The 25,426-nt window shown below is 43.3% G+C and overlaps 1 protein-coding gene and 1 pseudogene across 2 annotated transcripts; one reads left to right on the forward strand and one right to left on the reverse strand.

The window, feature by feature from the left end:
* The first annotated feature begins 675 nt into the window (after nt 1-675).
* On the forward strand, nt 676-24,676 carry LOC140468203 (kinetochore protein Spc24-like). 2 transcript variants are annotated; one of them, XM_072564444.1, is made up of 7 exons: nt 676-764; nt 7,843-8,007; nt 8,770-8,914; nt 13,307-13,411; nt 16,811-16,887; nt 18,999-19,134; nt 23,737-24,676. In XM_072564444.1, the coding sequence occupies exons 2-6, from the start codon at nt 7,845-7,847 to the stop codon at nt 19,103-19,105; spliced, it is 597 nt and encodes a 198-aa protein (XP_072420545.1). In that variant the 5' UTR covers nt 676-764; nt 7,843-7,844; the 3' UTR covers nt 19,106-19,134; nt 23,737-24,676. The 2 variants fall into 2 exon arrangements, with proteins under 2 accessions (XP_072420545.1, XP_072420544.1); XM_072564443.1 differs by lacking the exon at nt 23,737-24,676 and having other exon boundaries at nt 18,999-19,864.
* Nucleotides 23,873-24,721, reverse strand: LOC140468109 (protein FAM200C-like; annotated as a pseudogene).
* Nucleotides 24,722-25,426: the final 705 nt, after the last annotated feature.

Below are 25,426 nucleotides of genomic sequence, written 5' to 3' on the forward strand. Positions count from 1 at the left end.
GATGTGCATTCTGACCCAGATCTGAAAATTTGCCCAGTACTTGGAACTCATCACACTAATGTACAAACTAGGAGCAAAAGTAAGCCACTTAACCCTTCAAGACTCTTCTATCATTAATTAATATCATGGCTAATCCAGAAGGACTCTCATCCTTAATTTCCTATCTGCTCCTACAATAATCACTGAGAAAAAATGATTTTCCTAATCTCCATCTTAAAAGGTTAGTTTTATTCTTATACGGTGTCCCCTAGTTTTAGCCTTTCCTGAAACACCCTTTCAGAAATCAACCTGTCAAGTCCCCTCAAGATATATTTCATTAAAAATAAAATCTTCCAATCCTGAAAACTTCCAAAGGGTAAAGAATCATAAGATATACCTAACCTACTATTTGATAAATTTTGCCTGCTTTGTACACATAGAGACCGCCTGGGATCGTTTCGGTACATTAAAGGCGACAGTTAAATGCAAACCGTTGTTGGTTTTATAGGTGTCCAATTTATATGCCAGCAGAATCAGGTCCCTGGTGCAGGAGAGGTTTTAATTTTAAGACATAAAACATGAATAAACCAATATTATTTCAATATGAAAATACCCTTGCAAAGATTAATGGAGTTCAAACGTACAAAATTGACTTCAGTTGTGAACGGGCGGTTCCGTCAGTCAGTTCAACAGGGTCCTTTGGGGAGACGTTAGGCTCGAGCGGAAACTTCGAATAAACCGACAGCGGGAAGGCGGGAAAACCGAGAGAAAATTCACAATACCCGGTAAAAACACCCGGAGAGGGGAGAGAGAGGGATAAAAACACCCGGAGAAGGGGGGGGAGAGGGATAAAAACACCCGGAGAGGGGGGAGAGAGAGGGATAAAAACACCCGGAGAGGGGAGAGAGAGGGATAAAAACACCCGGAGAGGGGGGAGAGAGGGATAAAAACACCCGGAGAAGGGGGGGGAGAGGGATAAAAACACCCGGAGAGGGGGGAGAGAGGGATAAAAACACCCGGAGAGGGGGGAGAGAGAGGGATAAAAACACCCGGAGAGGGGAGAGAGAGGGATAAAAACACCCGGAGAGGGGGAGAGAGAGGGATAAAAACACCCGGAGAGGGGGGAGAGAGAGGGATAAAAACACCCGGAGAGGGGGGAGAGAGAGGGATAAAAACACCCGGAGAGGGGAGAGAGGGATAAAAACACCCGGAGAGGGGGGAGAGAGAGGGATAAAAACACCCGGAGAGGGGGGAGAGAGGGATAAAAACACCCGGAGAGGGGAGAGAGAGAGAGATAAAACACCCGGAGAGGGGAGAGAGAGTGATAAAAACACCCGGAGAGGGGGAGAGAGAGGGATAAAAACACCCGGAGAGGGGGGTGAGAGAGAGATAAAACACCCGGAGAGGGGAGAGAGAGTGATAAAAACACCCGGAGAGGGGGAGAGAGAGGGATAAAAACACCCGGAGAGGGGGAGAGAGAGGGATAAAAACACCCGGAGAGGGGAGAGAGGGATAAAAACACCCGGAGAGGGGGAGAGAGAGGGATAAAAACACCCGGAGAGGGGAGAGAGAGGGATAAAAACACCGGGAGAGGGGGGAGAGAGGGATAAAAACACCCGGAGAGGGGGAGAGAGAGGGATAAAAACACCCGGAGAGGGGGAGAGAGAGGGATAAAAACACCCGGAGAGAGGGATAAAAACACCCGGAGAAGGGTGGGGAGAGAGATAAAAACACCCGGAGAGGGGAGAGAGAGGGATAAAAACACCGGGAGAGGGGGGAGAGAGAGGGATAAAAACACCGGGAGAGGGGAGAGAGAGAGATAAAAACACCGGGAGAGGGGGGAGAGAGAGAGAGAGAGATAAAAACACCCGGAGAGGGGGAGAGAGGGATAAAAACACCCGGAGAGGGGGAGAGAGAGGGATAAAAACACCCGGAGAGGGGGAGAGAGAGAGATAAAAACACCTGGAGAGGGGAGAGAGAGAGGGATAAAAACACCGGGAGAGGGGGGAGAGAGAGGGATAAAAACACCGGGAGAGGGGGGAGAGAGAGGGATAAAAACACCGGGAGAGGGGGGAGAGAGAGGGATAAAAACACCGGGAGAGGGGGGAGAGAGAGGGATAAAAACACCGGGAGAGGGGGGAGAGAGAGGGATAAAAACACCCGGAGAGGGGGGAGAGAGAGGGATAAAAACACCCGGAGAGGGGGGAGAGAGAGGGATAAAAACACCCGGAGAGGGGGGTGAGAGAGGGATAAAAACACCCGGAGAGGGGGGAGAGAGAGGGATAAAAACACCCGGAGAGGGGGGAGAGAGAGGGATAAAAACACCCGGAGAGGGGGATAAAAACACCCGGAGAGGGGGGAGAGAGAGGGATAAAAACACCCGGAGAGGGGGGGAGAGAGAGGGATAAAAACACCCGGAGAGGGGGGGAGAGAGAGGGATAAAAACACCCGGAGAGGGGGGGAGAGAGAGGGATAAAAACACCCGGAGAGGGGGGAGAGAGAGGGATAAAAACACCCGGAGAGGGGGGAGAGAGAGGGATAAAAACACCCGGAGAGGGGGATAAAAACACCCGGAGAGGGGGGAGAGAGAGGGATAAAAACACCCGGAGAGGGGGATAAAAACACCCGGAGAGGGGAGAGAGAGAGATAAAAACACCCGGAGAGAGGGGAGAGAGAGAGATAAAAACACCCGGAGAGAGGGGAGAGAGAGAGATAAAAACACCCGGAGAGGGGAGAGAGAGAGATAAAAACACCCGGAGAGGGGGGAGAGAGAGAGATAAAAACACCCGGAGAGGGGAGAGAGAGAGAGAGATAAAACACCCGCAGAGGGGGATACAAACACCCGAAGAGGGGGAGAGAGAGGGATAAAAACATCTGGAGAGGGGAGAGAGAGAGATAAAAACACCCGGAGAGGGGAGAGAGAGAGATAAAAACACCTGGAGAGGGGGGAGAGAGGGATAAAAACACCCGGAGAGGGGGGAGAGAGAGAGATAAAAACACCCGGAGAGGGGGGAGAGAGAGAGTTAAAAACACCCGGAGAGGGGAGAGAGAGAGATAAAAACACCCGGAGAGGGGGGAGAGAGGAATAAAAACACCCGGAGAGGGGGGAGAGAGAGAGATAAAAACACCCGGAGAGGGGGGAGAGAGAGGGATAAAAACACCCGGAGAGGGGGGAGAGAGAGAGTTAAAAACACCCGGGGAGGGGGGGGGAGAGAGGGATAAAAACACCCGGAGAGGGGAGAGAGAGGGATAAAAACACCCGGAGAGGGGGGAGAGAGAGAGAGATAAAACACCCGGAGAGGGGGATAAAAACACCCGGAGAGGGGGGAGAGAGAGAGAGATAAAAACACCCGGAGAGGGGAGAGAGAGAGATAAAAACACCCGGAGAGGGGGGAGAGAGAGAGATAAAAACATTCGGAGAGGGGAGAGAGAGAGATAAAAACACCCGGAGAGGGGGGAGAGAGAGAGAGATAAAACACCCGGAGAGGGGGATACAAACACCCGGAGAGGGGGGAGAGAGGAATAAAAACACCCGGAGAGGGGGGAGAGAGAGAGATAAAAACACCCGGAGAGGGGGGAGAGAGAGGGATAAAAACACCCGGAGAGGGGGGAGAGAGAGAGTTAAAAACACCCGGGGAGGGGGGGGGAGAGAGGGATAAAAACACCCGGAGAGGGGAGAGAGAGGGATAAAAACACCCGGAGAGGGGGGAGAGAGAGAGAGATAAAACACCCGGAGAGGGGGATAAAAACACCCGGAGAGGGGGGAGAGAGAGAGAGATAAAAACACCCGGAGAGGGGAGAGAGAGAGATAAAAACACCCGGAGAGGGGGGAGAGAGAGAGATAAAAACATTCGGAGAGGGGAGAGAGAGAGATAAAAACACCCGGAGAGGGGGGAGAGAGAGAGAGATAAAACACCCGGAGAGGGGGATACAAACACCCGAAGAGGGGGAGAGAGAGGGATAAAAACATCCGGGAGAGAGAGATAAAAACACCCGGAGAGGGGGGAGAGAGGGATAAAAACACCCGGAGAGGGGGGAGAGAGAGTTAAAAACACCCGGGGAGGGGGGGGGGAGAGAGGGATAAAAACACCCGGAGAGGGGAGAGAGAGGGATAAAAACACCCGGAGAGGGGGGAGAGAGAGAGAGATAAAACACCCGGAGAGGGGGATAAAAACACCCGGAGAGGGGGGAGAGAGGAATAAAAACACCCGGAGAGGGGGGAGAGAGAGAGATAAAAACACCCGGAGAGGGGGGAGAGAGAGGGATAAAAACACCCGGAGAGGGGGGAGAGAGAGAGTTAAAAACACCCGGGGAGGGGGGGGGAGAGAGGGATAAAAACACCCGGAGAGGGGAGAGAGAGGGATAAAAACACCCGGAGAGGGGGGAGAGAGAGAGAGATAAAACACCCGGAGAGGGGGATAAAAACACCCGGAGAGGGGGGAGAGAGAGAGAGATAAAAACACCCGGAGAGGGGAGAGAGAGAGATAAAAACACCCGGAGAGGGGGGAGAGAGAGAGATAAAAACATTCGGAGAGGGGAGAGAGAGAGATAAAAACACCCGGAGAGGGGGGAGAGAGAGAGAGATAAAACACCCGGAGAGGGGGATACAAACACCCGAAGAGGGGGAGAGAGAGGGATAAAAACATCCGGGAGAGAGAGATAAAAACACCCGGAGAGGGGGGAGAGAGGGATAAAAACACCCGGAGAGGGGGGAGAGAGAGAGATAAAAACACCCGGAGAGGGGGGAGAGAGAGGGATAAAAACACCCGGAGAGGTGGGAGAGAGAGAGTTAAAAACACCCGGGGGGGGGGGAGAGAGGGATAAAAACACCCGGAGAGGGGAGAGAGAGGGATAAAAACACCGGGAGAGGGGGGGGGAGAGAGAGATAAAACACCCGGAGAGGGAGATAAAAACACCCGGAGAGGGGTGGGGAGAGAGAGAGAGATAAAAACACCCGGTGAGGGGAGAGAGAGGGATAAAAACACCGGGAGAGAGAGATAAAAACACCCGGAGAGGGGGAAGAGAGGGATAAAAACACCCGGAGAGGGGGGAGAGAGAGAGATAAAAACACCCGGAGAGGGGGGGGGGGGAGAGAGGGATAAAAACACCTGGAGAGGGGGGAGAGAGAGGGATAAAAACACCTGGAGAGGGGGGAGAGAGAGGGATAAAAACACCCGGAGAGGGGGGAGAGAGAGGGATAAAAACACCCGGGGGGGGGGAAGAGGGATAAAAACACCGGGAGAGGGGGGAGAGAGAGGGATAAAAACACCGGGAGAGGGGGGAGAGAGAGGGATAAAAACACCCGGAGAGGGGGGGAGAGAGAGGGATAAAAACACCCGGAGAGGGGGGGAGAGAGAGGGATAAAAACACCCGGAGAGGGGGGGAGAGAGAGGGATAAAAACACCCGGAGATGGGGGGAGAGAGAGGGATAAAAACACCCGGAGAGGGGGGAGAGAGAGGGATAAAAACACCCGGAGAGGGGGGAGAGAGAGGGATAAAAACACCCGGAGAGGGGGGAGAGAGAGGGATAAAAACACCCGGAGAGGGGGGTGAGAGAGGGATAAAAACACCCGGAGAGGGGGGAGAGAGAGATAAAAACACCCGGAGAGGGGGGAGAGAGAGAGAGAGAGATAAAACACCCGGAGAGGGGGATAAAAACACCCGGAGAGGGGGGAGAGAGAGAGAGATAAAAACACCCGGGGGGGGGGGGAGAGGGATAAAAACACCCGGAGAGGGGAGAGAGAGGGATAAAAACACCCGGAGAGGGGGGAGAGAGAGAGAGATAAAACACCCGGAGAGGGGGATAAAAACACCCGGAGAGGGGGGAGAGAGAGAGAGATAAAAATACCCGGAGAGGGGAGAGAGAGAGATATAAAAACACCCGGAGAGGGGAGAGAGAGAGATAAAAACACCCGGAGAGGGGGGAGAGAGAGAGAGATAAAACACCCGGAGAGGGGGATACAAACACCCGAAGAGGGGGAGAGAGAGGGATAAAAACATCCGGGAGAGAGAGATAAAAACACCCGGAGAGGGGGGAGAGAGGGATAAAAACACCTGGAGAGGGGGGAGAGAGAGAGATAAAAACACCCGGAGAGGGGGGAGAGAGAGGGATAAAAACACCCGGAGAGGGGGATAAAATCACCCGGAGAGGGGGGAGAGAGAGAGAGATAAAAACACCCGGAGAGGGGAGAGAGAGAGATAAAAACACCCGGAGAGGGGGGAGAGAGAGATATAAAAACACCCGGAGAGGGGAGAGAGAGAGATAAAAACACCCGGAGAGGGGGGAGAGAGAGAGAGATAAAACACCCGGAGAGGGGGATACAAACACCCGAAGAGGGGGAGAGAGAGGGATAAAAACATCCGGGAGAGAGAGATAAAAACACCCGGAGAGGGGGGAGAGAGGGATAAAAACACCTGGAGAGGGGGGAGAGAGAGAGATAAAAACACCCGGAGAGGGGGGAGAGAGAGGGATAAAAACACCCGGAGAGGGGGGAGAGAGAGAGTTAAAAACACCCGGCTGGGGGGGGGAAGAGAGAGGGATAAAAACACCCGGAGAGGGGGGGAGAGAGAGGGATAAAAACACCCGGAGAGGGGGGAGAGAGAGGGATAAAAACACCCGGAGAGGGGGGAGAGAGAGAGATAAAAACACCCGGAGAGGGGAGAGAGAGAGATAAAAACACCCGGAGAGGGGGGAGAGAGAGAGAGATAAAACACCCGGAGAGGGGGATACAAACACCCGAAGAGGGGGAGAGAGAGGGATAAAAACATCCGGGAGAGAGAGATAAAAACACCCGGAGAGGGGGGAGAGAGGGATAAAAACACCCGGAGAGGGGGGAGAGAGAGAGATAAAAACACCCGGGGGGGGGAAGAGGGATAAAAACACCGGGAGAGGGGGGAGAGAGAGAGAGATAAAAACACCCGGAGAAGGGGGAGAGAGGGATAAAAACACTGGAGAGAGATAAAAACACCCGGAGAGAGATAAAAACACCCGGAGAGGGGGGGAGGAGAGGGATAAAAACACCCGGAGAGGGGGGAGAGAGAGAGATAAAAACACCCGGAGAGGGGGGAGAGAGAGGGATAAAAACACCCGGAGAGGGGGAGAGAGAGGAATAAAAACACCCGGAGAGGGGGGTGAGAGATAAAAACACCCGGAGAGGGGGAGAGAGGGATAAAAACACCCGGAGAGAGGGGAGAGAGAGAGATAAAAACACCCGGAGAGAGGGGAGAGAGAGAGATAAAAACACCCGGAGAGGGGGGAGAGAGGGATAAAAACACCTGGAGAGGGGGGAGAGAGATAAAAACACCCGGAGATGAGAGAGAGAGACAGAGATAATAACACTCAGAGGAGAGAAAGAGAGAGATAAAAACACCTGGAATGGAGAGTGAGACAGAGATAAAAATACCCGGAGTAGTGAGACAGACAGAAAGAAAAAGACCTGGAGTGGGGAGAGAGATAAAAACACTTGGAGAGGAGTGTTAGAGAGAAAAACACCAGAAGAAGAACGTGAAGAGGAGAAATTACAGGACCTGGAGAGGAGAGAAAAAGTGAAATGAGAAAAAGCTCAGGGAGGAGAGATAAAAACAACCGAAACAGAGAGAAAAAAATGAGGAATATTCAAGGTGAGAGATAAACCCCTGTAGAAAAGAGAGGTAAAACAAAAATGGTGGGAACGAGTGAATTCAGACAAGAGTGAGATAGAAAACTTGAGAATCCCCTTCAAAAATCAGTCATTAACTTAAATTATCTCCTCTCTTATTCCCTCGGATTGTAACACTTGATATCTGATTGACTGCACATCTTTTCATTGAATGATGGAACAAGAAATTAAAGTGTATATTTTCTGTTTTTCTTACCCCTTATAGAGATGGAGGCCCAGATGCAAGAATTTAAGGCGTTAGCTGGAGAAATGTCGATTATCCTCTCAGGCTCTCATGGGGAAGTGCTGTTGCAGAAAGCCATGATGAATAAAGCAAAAACTTTGAATAGATACCTGGAATTTGAAAGATCAGTGAAGCAACTGCTTACAGGTAAGATGTGACAATTCAGAAATTGGGTGAATGAGCATACATTTGTAAAATTGGCATAGATGATTTAAAAAGACATTGCAAACTGACACTGCTGTGATGATATGAATGGCAATTATAGTAAAGATAAAAACACAATAATCTGTGGAAATTCAACAAGTCTGGCAGCATCTGGAGAGAAAATCAGTTATTGTTTTGAGTGCAAAATGACTCTGGAAACTAGCATGTTTCAAATAATAGTTTTGGACTTGAAATAGAAACTATTTCTCTCTCCTTATGCTGCCTGGCGTGCTGAGCTTCTCCAGCATTTCCTGCTTTTAGTTCAGATTTCCAGCATCCGCAGTATTTTACCATTATTCCAGCACTAGAGATGCTATGAGGGTAGCACACCGACAATCTGTGGTGTCTGAACAAGAAACAACACTAATGGTTCTGTGAAGTCAAACCATCTTGTGCAGAATTCATAATCGTACCTTGAAAATGAAATCCCGAGTACAGGTCGATTTGAAAAAAAAGACATTAATCGAATCTTTATCGCTGAGCAAACTTATACTGCATAGTTTGTCTACCTTTGCTGATTGTTTCAAATTCAATTTTTTTTCGAAGTAACCTAATGGGTTTGCAGTGAATGATCTGTGCTTCTTTAAAATTAGTTTTGAATCAACTCCCTGTTGCTTGAAAATGTTAATGGCTAGAAATCACAAGCTTTTGAAAGCATCTGTGTCTAATACAGGTCCTTTGAGAATTACATGATGTTGATTTCAGAAATACAACAGACACGGGAGAAGGTGGCACTGAAAGTTATAGAGATTGGAGAAGAACAACAGAAAAGCTTTCTGGAGGTGCAGAAGATTCAGGAACAGTGGAAAAATAGTCAACAGCAGTACATTCAGAAAGAAGCAGAATTAAAATATCCTTTGCTACTGAAATTTATTTTAAGTGCCTATTTAGATTAGGGAGGAATGGGCTTTGCAAGCGATTCATAGAGTCATATAGATGTACAGCAAGGAAACAGATTCTTCGGTCCAACCCGTCCATGCTGACCAGATATCCCAACCCAATCTAGTCCCACTGCCAACACCTGGCCTATATCCCTCCAAACCCTCAAATGCCTCTTAAATGTTGCAATTGTACCAGCCTCTACCACTTCCTTTGGCAGCTCATTCCATACATGTACCACCCTCTGTGTGAAAAAGCTGCCCCTTAGATCTCTTATATCTTTCTCCTCTCACCCTAAACCTATGTCCTCTAGTTCTGGACTCCCACATCCCAGTGAAAAGACTTCATCTTTTTATCCTATCCATCCCCTTCATGATTTTGTAAACCTCTATAAGGTCACACTTCCACCTCCGACACTCCAGGGAAAACAGTCCTAGCCTATTCAACCTCTCCCTGTAGCTGAAATCCTCCAAGTCTGGCAACATCCTTGTAAAGCTTTTCTGAACCTTTCAAGTTTCACAACATCTTTCTGATAGGAAAGAGACCAGAATTGTATACAATATTCCAACAGTGGCCTAACTAATGTCTTTGTTCTACCAATGTTCTACAATTTTTGGAAACAATTGTGATACAAAGATAGATAATTTTTTTATTGCACAGTTTTGAGCCTGCTTCATTTGAATTAATTAATTGTATACACATAAGGAAAGTGCAATTGGCTGCTTATATTGCTGTAAATTTAAGCATGTAGTTAATATTATCTCAATATTTTTTTTAAATGTCTATGGTTTGAAGGTTTTCAGAAATCATAGAATCCCTACAGTATGGAAACAGGTCCTTCAGCCCAACAAGTCCACACCAACCCTCCAAAGAGTAACCCAGCCAAACCCATTACCCTACCCTTTATTTACCCTTGACCAATGCACCTAACCTATGCATTCCTGAACACTATGAGCAATTTTAACATGGCTAATTCACCTAACCTGCACATCTTTGGAATGTGGGGGGAATCCAGAGCACCCAGGGGAAACCCACGCAGACATGGGGAGAATGTGCAAACTCCGCACAGACAGTTACCTGAGGCTGGGATGAAACCCGGGTCCCTGGCGCTGTGAGGCTGCAGTATAAACCACTGAGACACCGTGACGCTGACGAAGATCAGATTGAGAAAAGAATTACGTCACATCCAAAGGGATGGAAACAGCCAGTTCAACCTCATCAGTCTGTGTTAGCGTAAATCTTCAAAATGAATCGTACTCCAAACACAATATTTTTATTTCACTTAAAGTTTAAGACGTTAAAATTTTCCATCGTAGAGAAAAAACGTCAGATAATAAGTTTATAACTCTCCCCTCCTTCAACCTATTTGTAAATGTCAAAATGATCTCTGTTTTAATTTCTGGTAGTATTTTCCACAGTCTCAAAACCCTTGATGTAAAAATACTTCTGTCAGTCAGAAACTCATATTTAATTTTAAACATACGTTTCCTGGTCCATGACTCCCCAAAACTCTAAAAGCTCTGTGTCATCCTTTTAATCTTTAAATTATCTCCTAAAGTCCCTCGCACTAATAAAAACAGCAGTAACTTTTCATACTTGTATTCACGTTTGCATTTTGTCACAGCAGACAATGGATTAGATTGGCTTTGCTAGTGAATAAGAAGAGTTGTTCTTTTCAGTTAGAAAATGCCTTTGAAATTAACCAAAGAACCCTTTAAGTATATTGAGCAATATCCCTGTACTTATAGATGTTTTTAATCAGACTATTTGAGCTTATGATGAAAATTGAGGATGCGAGGGAGGCAGAAATGAAGGAATACTGAGGTCTTATGAGAGTTGTAGGCTTGGCCGAGATTACAGAGATTATGATGGTGTGGTCATGGAAGGAGATGAATTGGAAAACGGACAGGTTGCCAGAGGAGGTTGAATATATACCAAGCATCTGACAACAAGTAAATGGGAGTTGGTGGAAGCTTGGAGAGAGTCAGAAGTGTTCGGAAAATCTTAAACGTATTGGAGATGAACAATCGGAGTCAAGCAATTGAATAATCAAATGAGTAACTGGCTCCAATTAGTAACCAGTCACCATTCAGTGACAATGCCAAGGTAAGTGGCTGGTATTCATTCTGCTCAGTCTTCAGGGTCAGTGACTGACCCTCACACTCTGACCATTCCCAGGGTCAGTGACTAACCCTCACTCTCTGACCATTCCCAGGGTCAGTCAGTGACCCTCACTCTCTGACCATTCCCAGGGTCAGTGACTAACCCACACACTCTGACCATTCCCAGGGTCAGTCACTGACCCTCACTCTCTCACCATTCCCAGGCTCACACACTGACCCTCACTCTCTCACCATTCCCAGGGTCGGACTCTGACCCTCAATCTGACCATTCCTGGGGTCAGTGACATACCCTCACTCTCTGACCGTTCCCAGGGTCACATACTGACCCGCACTCTCTGACCATTCCCAAGGTCACACACTGACCCTCACTCTCTGACCATTCCCAGGGTCACACACTGACCCTCAGTGACTGACCCTCACTCTGACCAATCCCAGGGTCAGTGACATACACTCACACTCTGACTACTCCCAGGATCAGTCATTGACCCTCACTCTCTGACCATTCTCAGGGTCAGTGACTGACCCTCACTCTGACCTCTCCCAGGGTCACACACTGACCTTCACACTGACATTCCCAGGGGCACACACTGACTCTCACTCTCTGACCACTCCCAGGGTCACCCACTGACCTTCACACACACTGACAATTCTCAGGGTCACACACTGACCCTCACTCTGACAATTCCCAGAGTCACACACTGACCCTCACGCACTGACTTTCACACTGACATTCCTAGGGTCACACACTGGTCCTCACTCTCTGACCACTGCCAGGGTCACACACTGACCTTCACACACCCTGACAATTCCCAGGGTCACATACTGTCCTTCACACTCTGACATTCCCAGGGTCACACACTGACCCTCACTCTCTTATGTTGCATTAAGATAATTTAGAGTTATCAGTGGGCTTGCTAGAAATTATATATGTGAATGCATTCTCTGCAAATAGAACATGCGGAGGATTTGCATATTTTTAAATATCTTATGTAATTAACCTGTTCAGACTAATTTTTACACACCTCTGGAGTAAATGGGACTTGAACCTGGGCTTCTAGGCTTAGAGGCAGGGACACTTTCATATGCATCACAAGAAAATTAAGACTGTTGGGCTGAGAAACAACCAATTAGGTAGTAAGTCTTCAGAGATATTATTAGGCACTTCCAGACTATTGGGACTTGAAACCCAGGCTGCCTGGCTCATAGGTAGGAATACTACCAATGCACCACAACAGCCCTATCCCTCTTTTTAAACCTTTTGTATTTCCAGAAGTACTATTTCACACAACTTTTCCCACTACCAAATCACCTAAATCAAAATGATGTTGGCAGGAAATTACACCTCTTTATAAAATTAGTTGTTTTTAATTAACGTGTTCAACAATGTAATAAAGAGACCACTGAAGCAGATAGGACTTGAATATGGGCCTCCTAGTTCAGAGGTAAGGACATTATTACTGCATCACGAGCTCTGTTGCATCATTTTAGATTGTTTCCGGGTTAACCTGCTTAGTTATGGTATTGCATACCTCTGGAGCAGGTGGAACTTGAACCCAGGCCTCCTGCGTCAGAGATAGTGATACTACTGCTGCATCACAAGCGTTCTTATTACACCTTCTTAAATTAGACAAAAACATGGGAGATCCCTGTTACCTGGTGTGTTCTCTGATAAAGCTCGACGAATCCATCAGCACCCTTGTCTCTTTCAGTATAAATTGTGCTTTCTTTGACATTTGGTATACTTGAAATTGTCCATGAGTGCAAGACAAAAAGCTTCACAGCATATCTGTCTTTTTTCAGCAATCCTCAAGCGCTGTGCTATAAACAACTTTGCTTTATTAAACTCGTTGCTGGAGAGTAATGTTTATAATGTTTGTTTCAGAATAGAGTAACTTCACTTGGACATTGAAGTAAATATTATCCACTACAGGTTGTTGCTCAAAACATTTTGGTATTTGCATTGAACATGTTAGTGGTGTGTCATTGTTCTGATAAGCTATCATCCAAAATCAGTTTGTTGCATATTGCTGCTCTGAATAATTTGTGCCTATTTAAGCCATTGTAATATAAATGTAATTCTCAAGTGCTTTACAGATTTTGATGTTGCTTGAACCACCATGTGAATCCATTGTCTCAATTTTACCTTCACCTTTGTGGAACATTTTGTACCTAGCTCATACATGTGCATTGTTATAATAACCAGTTATATACTGCTTCTTTTCTTAACAAACAAAAGTCACACTTTTACAGCAAGATCTGGAGGAGCTTGAAAGGACTGAGAAAGAAATAACCAAAATAGAGGAAGAGGTAGCTGAAGACACAACAGTAATTATTCCTTCTACCAAGTAAGCTTTGAAGTAATGCATAAGTTTACTTAAAATATTCATGTTTTGTTACACTGAATCTGTATGTAGAAAATCAAATGCTTGAATTCTCAGGATATTTCTTGGCATAGATGAATTCACTCCATCGCAATTTGGAAAAATTATCCTCCAACATTTAAGACATCTGGATGGGTATATGAATAAGAAGGGTTTAGAAGGATATGAGCCAAATGAGACTAGATGAGGTGAGGATATCTGGTCACCATGGATGAGTTGGACCTAAGTGTCTATTTCCGTACTGTACAGTTGAGTCTATGACTTCTATGCAACTGATAAGGTGAAAAGCTACTTGCTCTTAAATCATTCACTATGATTGTGGGTCATAGAAACTGATGGCAGAAATGTAGAATTGTTTGCTGGTGTGGCATTATCACTGGACTAGCAATTCAGAGACTCAGACTAATGCTCTAGAGACATAGGTTCAAGTCCCACCATGGCACATATGAAATTTAAATTAATCAAAGTCTGATATTTTTTAAAAAGAAAAATTAGTCTAATGCAACCATGTAACTATTGTTGATTGTTGTAAAAACCTGTTAGGCTCACTAATGTCTTGTAAGGGAAAGAAATTTGTTGCCCTTACCTAATCTGGTCTGCATGTAATTCCAGACCCACAGCAATTGTGTTAACTGGCCTCTGAAATGGCTTTGGCAATCCAGTGAGTCCAAGCGGAAATTGGGCATGGGCAATAAATGTTGGCCCAGGGAACAATGGTACATCTGATGCTTGGAAAACAAAACTGATCTAGAAGAAAAACCTATTTTGCTAACATTGCTGTTATGGGATAATACATTTTCTCCTATTCCACTGTGAGAAAGCGACTAGCCTGGATTGAATCCCCGGCTGTGCACTCTGATCCTAGAACCAGCTGACGAGATTATTTGCATATGTCTTTAACCTCTCCTTACTATGTAAGGTTCCCACTTGCTTCAAGAAGACCACTATTGTCCCAGTACCAAAGAAAAATTAAGGTGATGTGCCTTAATGATTACCGCCCACTGGTTCTGACATCCATCATTATGAAGTGCTTTGCGAGGTTAGTAATGGTACACATCAACTCCAGGCTCCCAGATTGCCTTGATCCATTTCAATTCGCCTCTTGTCACAATAAGTTCTTGGCAGATGCCATATCCCTGGCCCTACACTCACTCCGGAACATCTGGATAACAAGGAAATTTACTTCAGACTCCTATTTATTGACTTTAGCTTCCCCTCCAGCACCATAGTTCCAACAAAAGTCTTCTCCAAACTCTGAGACCTAGGACTGTGCTCCACCCCACCCCCACACTTTGCAACTGGATTATTGACTCCCTGACCTGCTGGCCCCAATTGGTAAGATTAAGTGACAACACTACCTTCACAATAATCCATTAAGTCAGTGCCCCGCAAGACTGTATACTCAGCCCCTTACGATACTCCTTATATGCTTATGACTGTGTGGTCAGATTCAGCTCTAACTCCATTTACAAATTTGCTGATGATATCACTGTACTGGGTCAGAGTCATACAGCATGGAAACTGACCCTTCAATCCAATTTGTCCGTACCGGCCAAGTTTCCCAAACTAAGCTAGATCCACTTGCCTGCGTTTAGCCCATATCCCTGTATATCTTTTACTATTCATGTACCTGTCCAAATGACTTTTAAATGTTGTAATTATACCTGCATCTATTGCCTCGTCTGGCAGTCCATTCCATATATGAACCACCCTCTATTTGAAAAGGTTACCCCTCAAATCCTTTTTAAATTTGTCATCTCTCACCTTGAAAAAAATATTTTTTAGTTTTGAACTCCCCTACCCAACGGAAAAGTCCTTTGCTGTTCACCTTATCTGTGTCCCTCAGATTTTATAAACCTCTACAAGGTCACCCCCTCAACCTCTGATGCTCCAGGGAAAAAGTCCCAGCCTATCCAGCCTCTCCTTATAACACAAAACTTTCAGGATCTCAAATGATGAGACTGAGTGTATGAAGCAGATAGATAGCTTAGTGGCATGGTGTAAGGGCAACAATCTCTCCTTCAATGTCAGCAAAATGAAGGAGTTGATATTCTTCAGGAAGTGGAGTGGAGAACACACCTCTGTTTGTATCAGTGGCACTGAGGTAGAGGTAATCACAAGCTTCAAGTTCCTAGGAGTAAATATCGCCATAAATCTAACCTGGTTCATCCACATTGACACTACGTCAAAAAAGGGTCCCAAAGCCTCTACTTCCTTTAGAGGGCTAAGGAAATTTGGCATGTTCACAATAACTCCTACCAGTTTTTATAGATGCACCATAGAAGATGGTGCATCCTATCTGGAAGCATCACAGCTTGGTTTGGCAACTGCTCTGCCCAAGACTGCAAGAAATTACAAAGAGTTGTGAACGCAGCCCAGTTCATCACGACAACCAGCCTTCCTCCATTGACTCAGTCAACACTCACATTGCCTTAAGAAAGCAGCCAACAAAATCAAAGAGTCCTCCCTCCTCCTCAGTTATACTCTTCCACTCGAATCTCAGGGAGTCTCTCTCCCACTGCAACTCCCAGGTTATTTCCTCTGCCCTGAAGCTCTTCAACCATGTCGTGAAACAAACTTGCTACCACAGTCACATTTGCTTCATCAATGTGGACTTCAACAGTTTCCTCATTTCCCCTTCCCCCACCTCACCCTAGTTCTAAACTTCCAGCTCAGCACTGTCCCCATGACTTGTCCGGACTTGTCCTACCTGCCTATCTCCTTTTCCACCTATCCACTCCACCCTCTCCTCCCTGACCTATCACCTTCATCCCCTCCCCCACTCACCCATTGTACTCTATGCTACTTTTTCCCCACCCCACCCTCCTCTAGCTTATCTCTCCACGCTTCAGGCTCACTGCCTTTATTCCTGATGAAGGGCTTTTGCCTGAAACGTTGATTTCGAAGCTCCTTGGATGCTGCCTGAACTGCTATGCTCTTCCAGCGCCACTAAACCAGAATCCACTCCCTTTTCATTGGACAGCAGATGCAAAAGTTGAAAAACATGTATCAACATATTTGCGAACAGTTTCTTCCCCATTGTAATCAGACTTATGACTGACCTCTCATAGGTTTGAGCTTTCTCTGCACCTGCTCTGTAGCTGTAACACTATATTCTGTATTCTGTTCTATTACCCTGACATACTTATGTAAGTTATGATTTGTTTGGTTAGTATGGAAAGCAATACTCTTCACTGTATCATGGTACTTGTGACAATAACAAATCAAATCAAGATATAACATGTTATAAAGTGTACTGCTTCATTCCTCAATTGAGCTACTCTCATTTAAATTGTTTTATGTCAATTAGCATCATGTCATGACTTGTGTAAATTGGTTTTATTCAAATATGATTTCATGCAGGTACTTGGCTCACATTTTCCATAAGGTCACTAAGATCATTTGGGACTATGACAGCGATCCATCTCTTGTGAAAGGTGGTATCCTTTGATTTTTGACTTTGAAATTAAAGTAGAGAAAACTCAAATATCTTTAGTACTAGAGATAGATGAATCAGCTAATATTATCATGCTTTTCATGAATGTAAAGACTGTTGAATCTCATTTTATAAAGCCTCTGAAAGTATGATGTATAAGGAATCTTGAATTCAATAAAGTAAAATGCTGTGAGGGAAAAGCATTTGGCACAAAAGTGAGAGAGTTTCTTGGAGTTAGCTGAGTTATAGGAACATGATTTGAATGGTCAGTCTTAAGTCAGTTCCCTGGCTCCTTTTCACATGTTGACTGTCTCTGTCCACCTGCCTCAGCTCCCTAATACCCTAATATGCTTATCTTTAAAAAAAATTATTGTCTGATTTAAAATTAAGTAACATCTATTTTTAGATATTTCTCCCATAATTTGTTTCCTTATCTCACTCCTGAGTGTTAAGGTTGTCAATTCTTAGGTTCCTTCATTAGCAGTAACGTTTATTTTTCTAATCAGTTACGCACCTTTGGAGCAGATGGGGCTTGAACCCAGGTCTCTTGGTTCTGGAGTAGGATTACTATCTCTGTACCTAAGAGAGCTCTAACTGAAAGGCTATGGTAGAGCAAAGGCACTGCTGGACTTTGAACTCATGATGCCCCGTTTACTAGACAGGTGTTTTAAGTGGCTAATACACAGTGCCACTTTCGGTTAATCTATTATCTCAACATTATTTAAAACATCTGTTTGCATTACTTACTATGCCACCAATTTTCCGCATTGGCAAATGAGAATTACTCATGGTTCTCTGTTAGTATAGTAAATAGTTGAAATCGCAGTCCAGATCCCTGTGTACATAGTTAAAAATCACACAACACCAGGTTATAGTCCAACAGGTTTAATTAGAAGTACACTAGCTTTCAGAGCGATGCTCCTTCATCAGGTGATTGTGGAGGGCTCGATCGTAACACAGAATTTATAGCAAAAATTTGCAGTGTGATGTAACTGAAATTATACAATCAATTTTTCAATGTATAATTTCAGTTACATCACACTGCAAATTTTTGCTATAAATTCTGTGTTACGATCAAGCCCTCCACAATCACCTGATGAAGGAGCGTCGCTCCGAAAGCAAGTGTGCTTCCAATTAAACCTGTTGGACTATAACCTGGTGTTGTGTGATTTTTTTTAACTTTGTACACCCCAGTCCAACACCGGCATCTCCAAATCATCAGATCCCTGTGGAACACCTCTAGACACTTTCTTTATTTTTGAGTACATATTCTTTATCTCTACTACCTTCTGTCTGACCAATCTGTTCATCATGTCAGTAATTTGCCTCTAATCCATAATGTTAATTTTAACTAACATTCACTTTCCTGGAGAATTAGCAAATGCCTTCTGGAAGTGCATGTGATTTGTATTCTGTCCACTGCTTTGGTTACACTCTGTCTCAATTCATTTTAATATCTGCTTATTAAAGACCATTGTTTGTCTGTTTGGTCAACTCAGACTAGTGCTTGGTTGCTTTGTCCTTAATTATAGATTCCAGTAGCTTCCCTGTAACAAATGCTAAATAAACAGGTCTATAATTTCCTAGTTTCTCTTTTTGTGGAGGAAATGTGGGAATTTACTTTAAATTGAATGCAAAAATGCCAGCGAAGGAATGAAAATGTAAAATAATTCTGACAAACCGGCTGTCTTGTCTGCTGAAACCTTTGCTACTTTATTTCCAACCATGGATGATTAATTGAATTTAATTACTTCAGTCTTAGTGGAAATACAATATTGATATGAGAGCATTTGAAAGAAGTGTCACATCAGTGAAAAGCAATAGTTCGTAATGATGGGAAAAGAATCACCAATGTCACAAAAGCAATTTGATCTGTGATTAAAACTGAAAGTGCTGAAAATCATATAGTTAGATTGAGCCAAGACATTTAAAATTATTTGTTTAGTTGGAGGTAACAGAAATTGAGATGGATTGTAATAAACAGAATGCATCAAGTGATGTTGTGTTTAACCCACAAACCACCTTTTTATTAAACTCTGTCCAGGTAGAAGAAAGTGGTATGTTATTTGTTGAGATTGTTTTGTTTGCAATGGTTTCCTTAACTATTTATGTCAGTTCATTTTGGGACAGATATAGCACATCCCATTAACATAGACTCTACCAAGCACTCTGAGAGTTTCATCTGTGATTATCTGTGGAACCTGTTGAGCACGGATTGGTAAATTGTTCTCTGAGCAAGTATGGAGAACAGGTGAACTGTTCATTTTGAATTGCTGTTTTTGTACATCTAACATTTTTGAAGTAATGGCTTCAATCTAGAAAAATGTAATTTAGGAAGTCTGACTGGTGGACTCATGAGTGTGCAGTGTTTGACAAAATATAGGCTAATCACCTGAGTGACTTGCATGTGGCAACATGTGCAGTGCTTTTAGTAATGATATTGCTGAAACTGGAAATTCGTTCCTTTTGAGAACTTGCAGCATAAACCTGTGTGCCACCACTCCATATCATAGAATACTGTAAAATTATATTCCTTTTTTTTTCAAAATAAGTATGTTTATATGAACTTTTACAAAAACATTTAAATGATTGGTCCATTTGTTTTGTCTAGCATTGATTCATGAGTCCAGTTTACTGCGCACTTGAATCTCATTCTTCATTTGTTTTGGATAAATATTATCTGTTCTTTAGTAATATTGTAGATTAGTAAGCATCAAATGATCATATTAGGTTTTACTACAGCTGGCTTCCTGAAAATTGTGTGCAGCAAATTGAAAAAACTGGATGCAGTACACTAGAAGTGTGCATGTCTGATTTCAGAACTGTGACATGTATAAGCAACCATGGCTCATATTGAGACTCTGCTATTTATCTCTCAGCGTGTGATATTTGCAACTGTATCCCCCTTTTTCTAAGCTGGTTTCTATGCTTACCTCAGTTATATTTTTCAGTTCTAATAAAGTGGTTTATTCCCTTAATAATTGTGGGAATAATCTTTTGCTTCTCTGGACTTCAATTTGACAACTGTAGGCAACCAATGTTTGTTGAACAGTTGGAACCTTGCATCAGCAAAGAAGACTGGAATTGGTGTGTTCTACCAAGGTGCAAACTTTTCACCTGTGATTGAGATGCTGCCCCTTAACTTTTACTGCAATTATATCAATAACAGTCACTATTAAATAGAAATGAATAAGGTAATAGCTTCCTATTTGGCACAGTGGCTCAGTGGTTAGCACTGCTGTCTCACAGCACCAGGGTCCCAGGTTCGATTCCAGCCTTGGGTGACTGTCTGTGTGGAGTTTGCACATTCTCCCCGTGTCTGCATGGGTTTCCTCTGGGTGCTCTGGTTTCCTCCCACAGTCCAAAGATGTGCAGGTCAGATGAATTGGCTATGCTATATTGCCCATACTGTTAGGTGCATTAGTCAGAGGGAAATGGGTCTGGGTGGGTTGCTCTTCGGAGGGTCGGTGTGGACTGGTTGGGTTGAAGGGCCCATTCCCACACTGTAGGGAATCTAATCTATTAGAACATCACAATCTGTTCAACCATCAGCTAGATTGGTACATAAACTAACTTGATTATTTCATAACAGGAACAGCTGCAAATTGCTAAGAAAACCTATCCATTCCAGTCTAATCTAATATATTTTGCTATGCAAAGGGAAAGTAGGTATAACCATTACAAGAGGTTGTCTGTCTAAAGTGGGACTATGCTGCTTACTGCAAGTGCTTGGGTCATAACTACATCAGTCAGTAGTAATCTTTCAGCCCATGACAAAATACAGTCCATGTAACTCCAGCTGCTGTGCCTACTGAATTCAGCTTAGCCTGCATGTTTTATTACAAGAATTGAAAACCAGTAGATGCAAACATATTTCTTGAGAGGCCCGGCAATTGCTCAAATAGAAGCTGGCAAAAAAGAGACACTCATGAGGCAGGTATGAAAAAGTTATAACTGGAGTGTAATGGGAGGCGGATAACAGTTAAAGCTTTAAAAACATAAGGGTCTTAAACAATGAAGTAAACATTTCCACGCAGCAACTATTACAATCGAACTGTATACAGTTTTAATTCTCTCACCCACATTTCTGTTGCTTGCCATGACTATGCAATAGGCACATATTGTTGCAATTAAAGTACTCTAATCTCCCATCCTCTGATAGCACATTAATATTTAACCCTGACTACAGTGTTACACAGAAAACGCTACATTAGTATTTAATAAAGTGGGAGAGATGTAAAATTACATGGCAGCAGTATTCCAAAGTGTATTAAAAATTTATGTATTTTTGATAGAATTTCAATTGCATTTCTATTTAATAGTTCTTTGAAATACAATTTAAAAGAGTGTTCTTTAGTTAAATCTGAGAAGGTTTACTTGTGTTATAACATTTTCTTTACAGTAGAGTTGCTGGGAGCAGTGCAATTTGTTGCATATGTAGACTTGCACTAAATAAATATTTGATCAATTACATTTGTTATCAAAGTTAAAGTCATAGGAACAAAAGGAGAGACACAAAACTTGTTAATGGACTACAAACAAAGTAATAATGAATTGTTGCTTTTCAGTTTAGGGAGACGTATAGAGTGGCAGTAGGGTTTGGTTCTAGGACCATTATTTTTCTTGATAGTAGTGACTTGGACTTGATTATATGGAACATAATTTCAAAGATTGCAGATGATGGAAAACTTGGAAATGTAGTAAACGATAAGACTTCTGGAGGAAACGAACTGGTCAAATGTGAGTACATAAGGCAAATTAAATTGTACAGACACAATTAACTTATATTTGGCCGTTTTTTCATGAAATATTACAATTCAGGATATAAATACCAGTTTCATTTAGCAAAGATTCTCTACTAAGAGTTATGTCCTGAGACTGACCCCATACTGAAGGCAGTTAAAGTTGGAGAGTAATAGTATTAAAATGCAAGATGGTACAATCTGCCAGAGATTCTTAATGAGCAATGGACAAGTTCTTAGCCTTGTCTGATTATTCAGAAGATGCATTTTGCATCTTGGGTGAGAAACCTTGAAATTAATAGAAAATTGGGTGTTTGTATAATTGATTTGGTATTGTTACACTTTTACGGGGTGAACAATTCATCTGATATCAAATATTAAAAATGTATTCTTTGATTTTATGTTTTACTTTACTCAACGGCTTCTTGGCAATAGGCTATTTGAACCAATCAGTCCTTATTGGTAATTATTGCTAACTTCATTAATTGAAAAATGTTTTGGTGATACAGTGCAACTTGCCAAGCTTCTTCAACAGGGCTACACAAATTTACAACTTGTATCATCTAGAAGAATAACAGAAATGGATGTATGTAGACATCACAGCCTACATCACCTACCGTTCCTGCTTTTTGAAATACTGCATTGCATGCAATGTCCACTTCAGTGCAGCTTTCTGGAACTTGCACTCTAATAGCACTGTGCATGTGTCTCGATTACATGGACTGCAGTTATTCAAGAAGGTAGGAACTTGACACTATCTCTAGGGCAATTAGAAGTGAGCAGTAAATGTTGTCCTTCCCAATCATGCTCGTGTCACATGAAAAACAACATTCAGAAAGCATAGTAGTCTTTTATTCTCCATGTATTAAATGACACCAGATACTGTTGCATCATCTAACCTAATTAAGTACATACCGCATTTTGTGCTGCACTTGAACTTCCTTTGGCCTCATTTGTCTGTCAGCATAACTATTCATTTCTTCCTCATATCTTTATCTTGTCTCCGTTTAAATTCATCTATCCTATCCATTCCACTACTCATAGTAGTAAGTACACGTTCTGACCACTCCCTGGATAAAGAATGTTCTTCTGAACTCCCTATTGGCTTTCTCACTGATATTGAACTTAGCTCTTTCTATCTATCAAACCATTTGATCTATACCAGTGTTTCTCAACTTTTCCGTATTCAATGCCCCCTTCTTATCCTTGAAATCATGCAACACCCCCAAATTACCAGTCTGTTTTTGCACATATAACTGCAATACACTGCAGTGCTGGAAACGGAATTTTTTTGTAAAATATGTTTTATATACAACAAAAAATAAATTATCATTTCTTACTGTTCTTACTGTCCACCTACTTTTGGCTCACTGTAGAAAGTTTAGTCTGTGATAGCAAAATAGTCAATGTGATCCTTGTGATTCATGTTGTCTTGCTAAATCAGATACATCTGGTTCAATTTTTGTCAAAAGCAATCTCAGGTCACCACGCTGAACAGCATCCATGTGATTGCGGGTCTTATCTTGTATTCTGACAACAGCACTGAGTCCTTTCTCAACCAAATAAGAGGTAGGAAATGATAGTGCAAACCACTTTGCCTCTTCGCTTAAAGGGAAACGACATCGGGTGGCATCTTGAATCCAAAAAAGGGGCTCACCCATTTGTGAAAACCAAATTTTCATTGCAGTGTCATTTTGGAGCTCTATCATTTCTTCCTGAAGGCGAATATCCATTTCTTCTGTGCATGAGATAAACGGATCAGTCAGCCATGTAGGGATCTCCATCTCGATAAGATCTGCAAATCGTATTTTCATATCATCCTGCAGTACACGAGTGTGAGCTGAGTAGATAAGTAATTGATCATCAGTAACATCCTCCGCGATATTGTTTAAACTCTGGAACTGGTAAAACTCACGGCGACTGATACTCCGATGAAAGAGATCAAGTTTTGTAATAAAAGATGTAACAGCATTCCTTGCTTTTATGAAACTCACATTACCTCCTTGTATCTGCATGATCAGCGAATTGCACTTATCGAATATATCCGCGAGATATGCACAGTCGTGTTTTACAGTTTCGGCTTTCATACAAAGGTTTTCATTTCTGTGTAGGAATTCGATGATAGAAGCGAACAGTTCATGGAAACGATTGAGGCATTTTCCTTTCAAGAGCCATCTCACTTCTGTGTGTAGCAGTAATTGCAGAAATTCACCTTCATTATCTTTACAGAATTGGCGGAGAAGTCGTTCATTCAGAGCATGTCTCTATATAATTTACCACATCTATCACCACTTGTAGAGAATGGTTGAGAGCTTCACTAAGTGTTTTTGCAGTCAGATGCTGCTGATGGATAATGCAGTGTACTGTGAAAACATGTGGCACTTCTCTCTTTAATAATGCGACAAATCACTGATGTTGGCCAATCATAGCATGCGCGCCATCCGTAGCACAAGCAACAATGTTTTTGAGGGGAACAGACTTTTTATCAAAATAATCCTTGATGCAGTCGAAGATAGTCTTACCTTTGGATCTGTCGGTAGATCCAGAGCAAAAAGTAATTCTTCTCGTATTTCATTTTTGTCGATGAAACGTACACACCCCAAAAGTAAAGCTTGATTTCCGCATATAGTATTTTCATCAATTTGTAAGGGAATCATTGCTAAGAGGAATCCGCTTTTCAGTCATCGATGGTTCCTGATGTAGCATGGTTGATAATACTTCGGCAATAGCTGGAAGGACCAACGATTCACCCACTGAATGAGGTTTACTACATTTTGCAATTAGCTTTGCTATGTTGTATGATGCCACAAGGCTATCCACATTTGTGGCTCCCATCTTTGAAAAAGCAGTGGAAATCGGTCGCTGATTGAATTTCTTCTTTAATGTTTGAAAATATGCCAAATCTTTGTCCTTTTTGTCACTGTGTTTCTTTTCCAAATGTTTAATAATACGGGAAGGCTTCATGGCCTCGTTGGAAAACCTTTGTTCACAAAACAAGCACAGTGGTAACTGCTTATTAGATGGGGATTGAATAAAGCCATATCGCAAATAGTCCATGCTATACTGCCTGCACTTTTTCTTACTCAATGAGGCCATTTTTATACTCGCTCGAATACCCTGATGAAATCAATAGTATTACCTTATCACAATAATTTTAAGATTCTCAGGCAAGTGGCAAAATTTGATTGGCTAATAGCTGTAATGTGTATTCATTCTGCCACCTGGTAGAACAGTTGAAAAGCTGCATTTCGTCTTCTTAGATGCGACACAAGTTAGGTGATATTGATCTCGGCAGTAGAATCAATGCCAACTACGAACGAGTTCAAATGGTTTGCCATTCACAGAGAAGACTATCAACAATAGCGCAGCAACCAATCAGAGTGCCTCCATGGGTGCAGGGAAAATAACAGACTCGTGTTTTGCGACTATCCATCTGCACACAGCAATGTCCTTCAAGGTAATTGGTAAGCTCTCTACAAAGTCATTCAGTGCCCCCTTTGACTTCAACGCCCACTGAAGAAGGCAAACGCTCCTCAGGGGGCGCTTCCGCCCCTGTTGAGAAACACTGATCTACACAATTGCTTTTCATAACAAAGGTATTTTTAGATCACTTGGCATTTATTTTCAAGATCATGATGCAAAAGTGTGTTAAAGTTTATTCGTTATGCTGTCACAATTCCATGTAGCATACACTTTATCCACAGCAAAGCCTCGATAAGTAGCAATACAATTCTATTTTTAGTCGAGCATCTTAAAATACTTGATAATGTTGAGAAAGTCTAAATGGAGGTAAATGATTAT

This window comes from Chiloscyllium punctatum, chromosome 46, assembly GCF_047496795.1.
Source record: "Chiloscyllium punctatum isolate Juve2018m chromosome 46, sChiPun1.3, whole genome shotgun sequence".
Taxonomy (NCBI): Eukaryota; Metazoa; Chordata; class Chondrichthyes; order Orectolobiformes; family Hemiscylliidae; genus Chiloscyllium; species Chiloscyllium punctatum.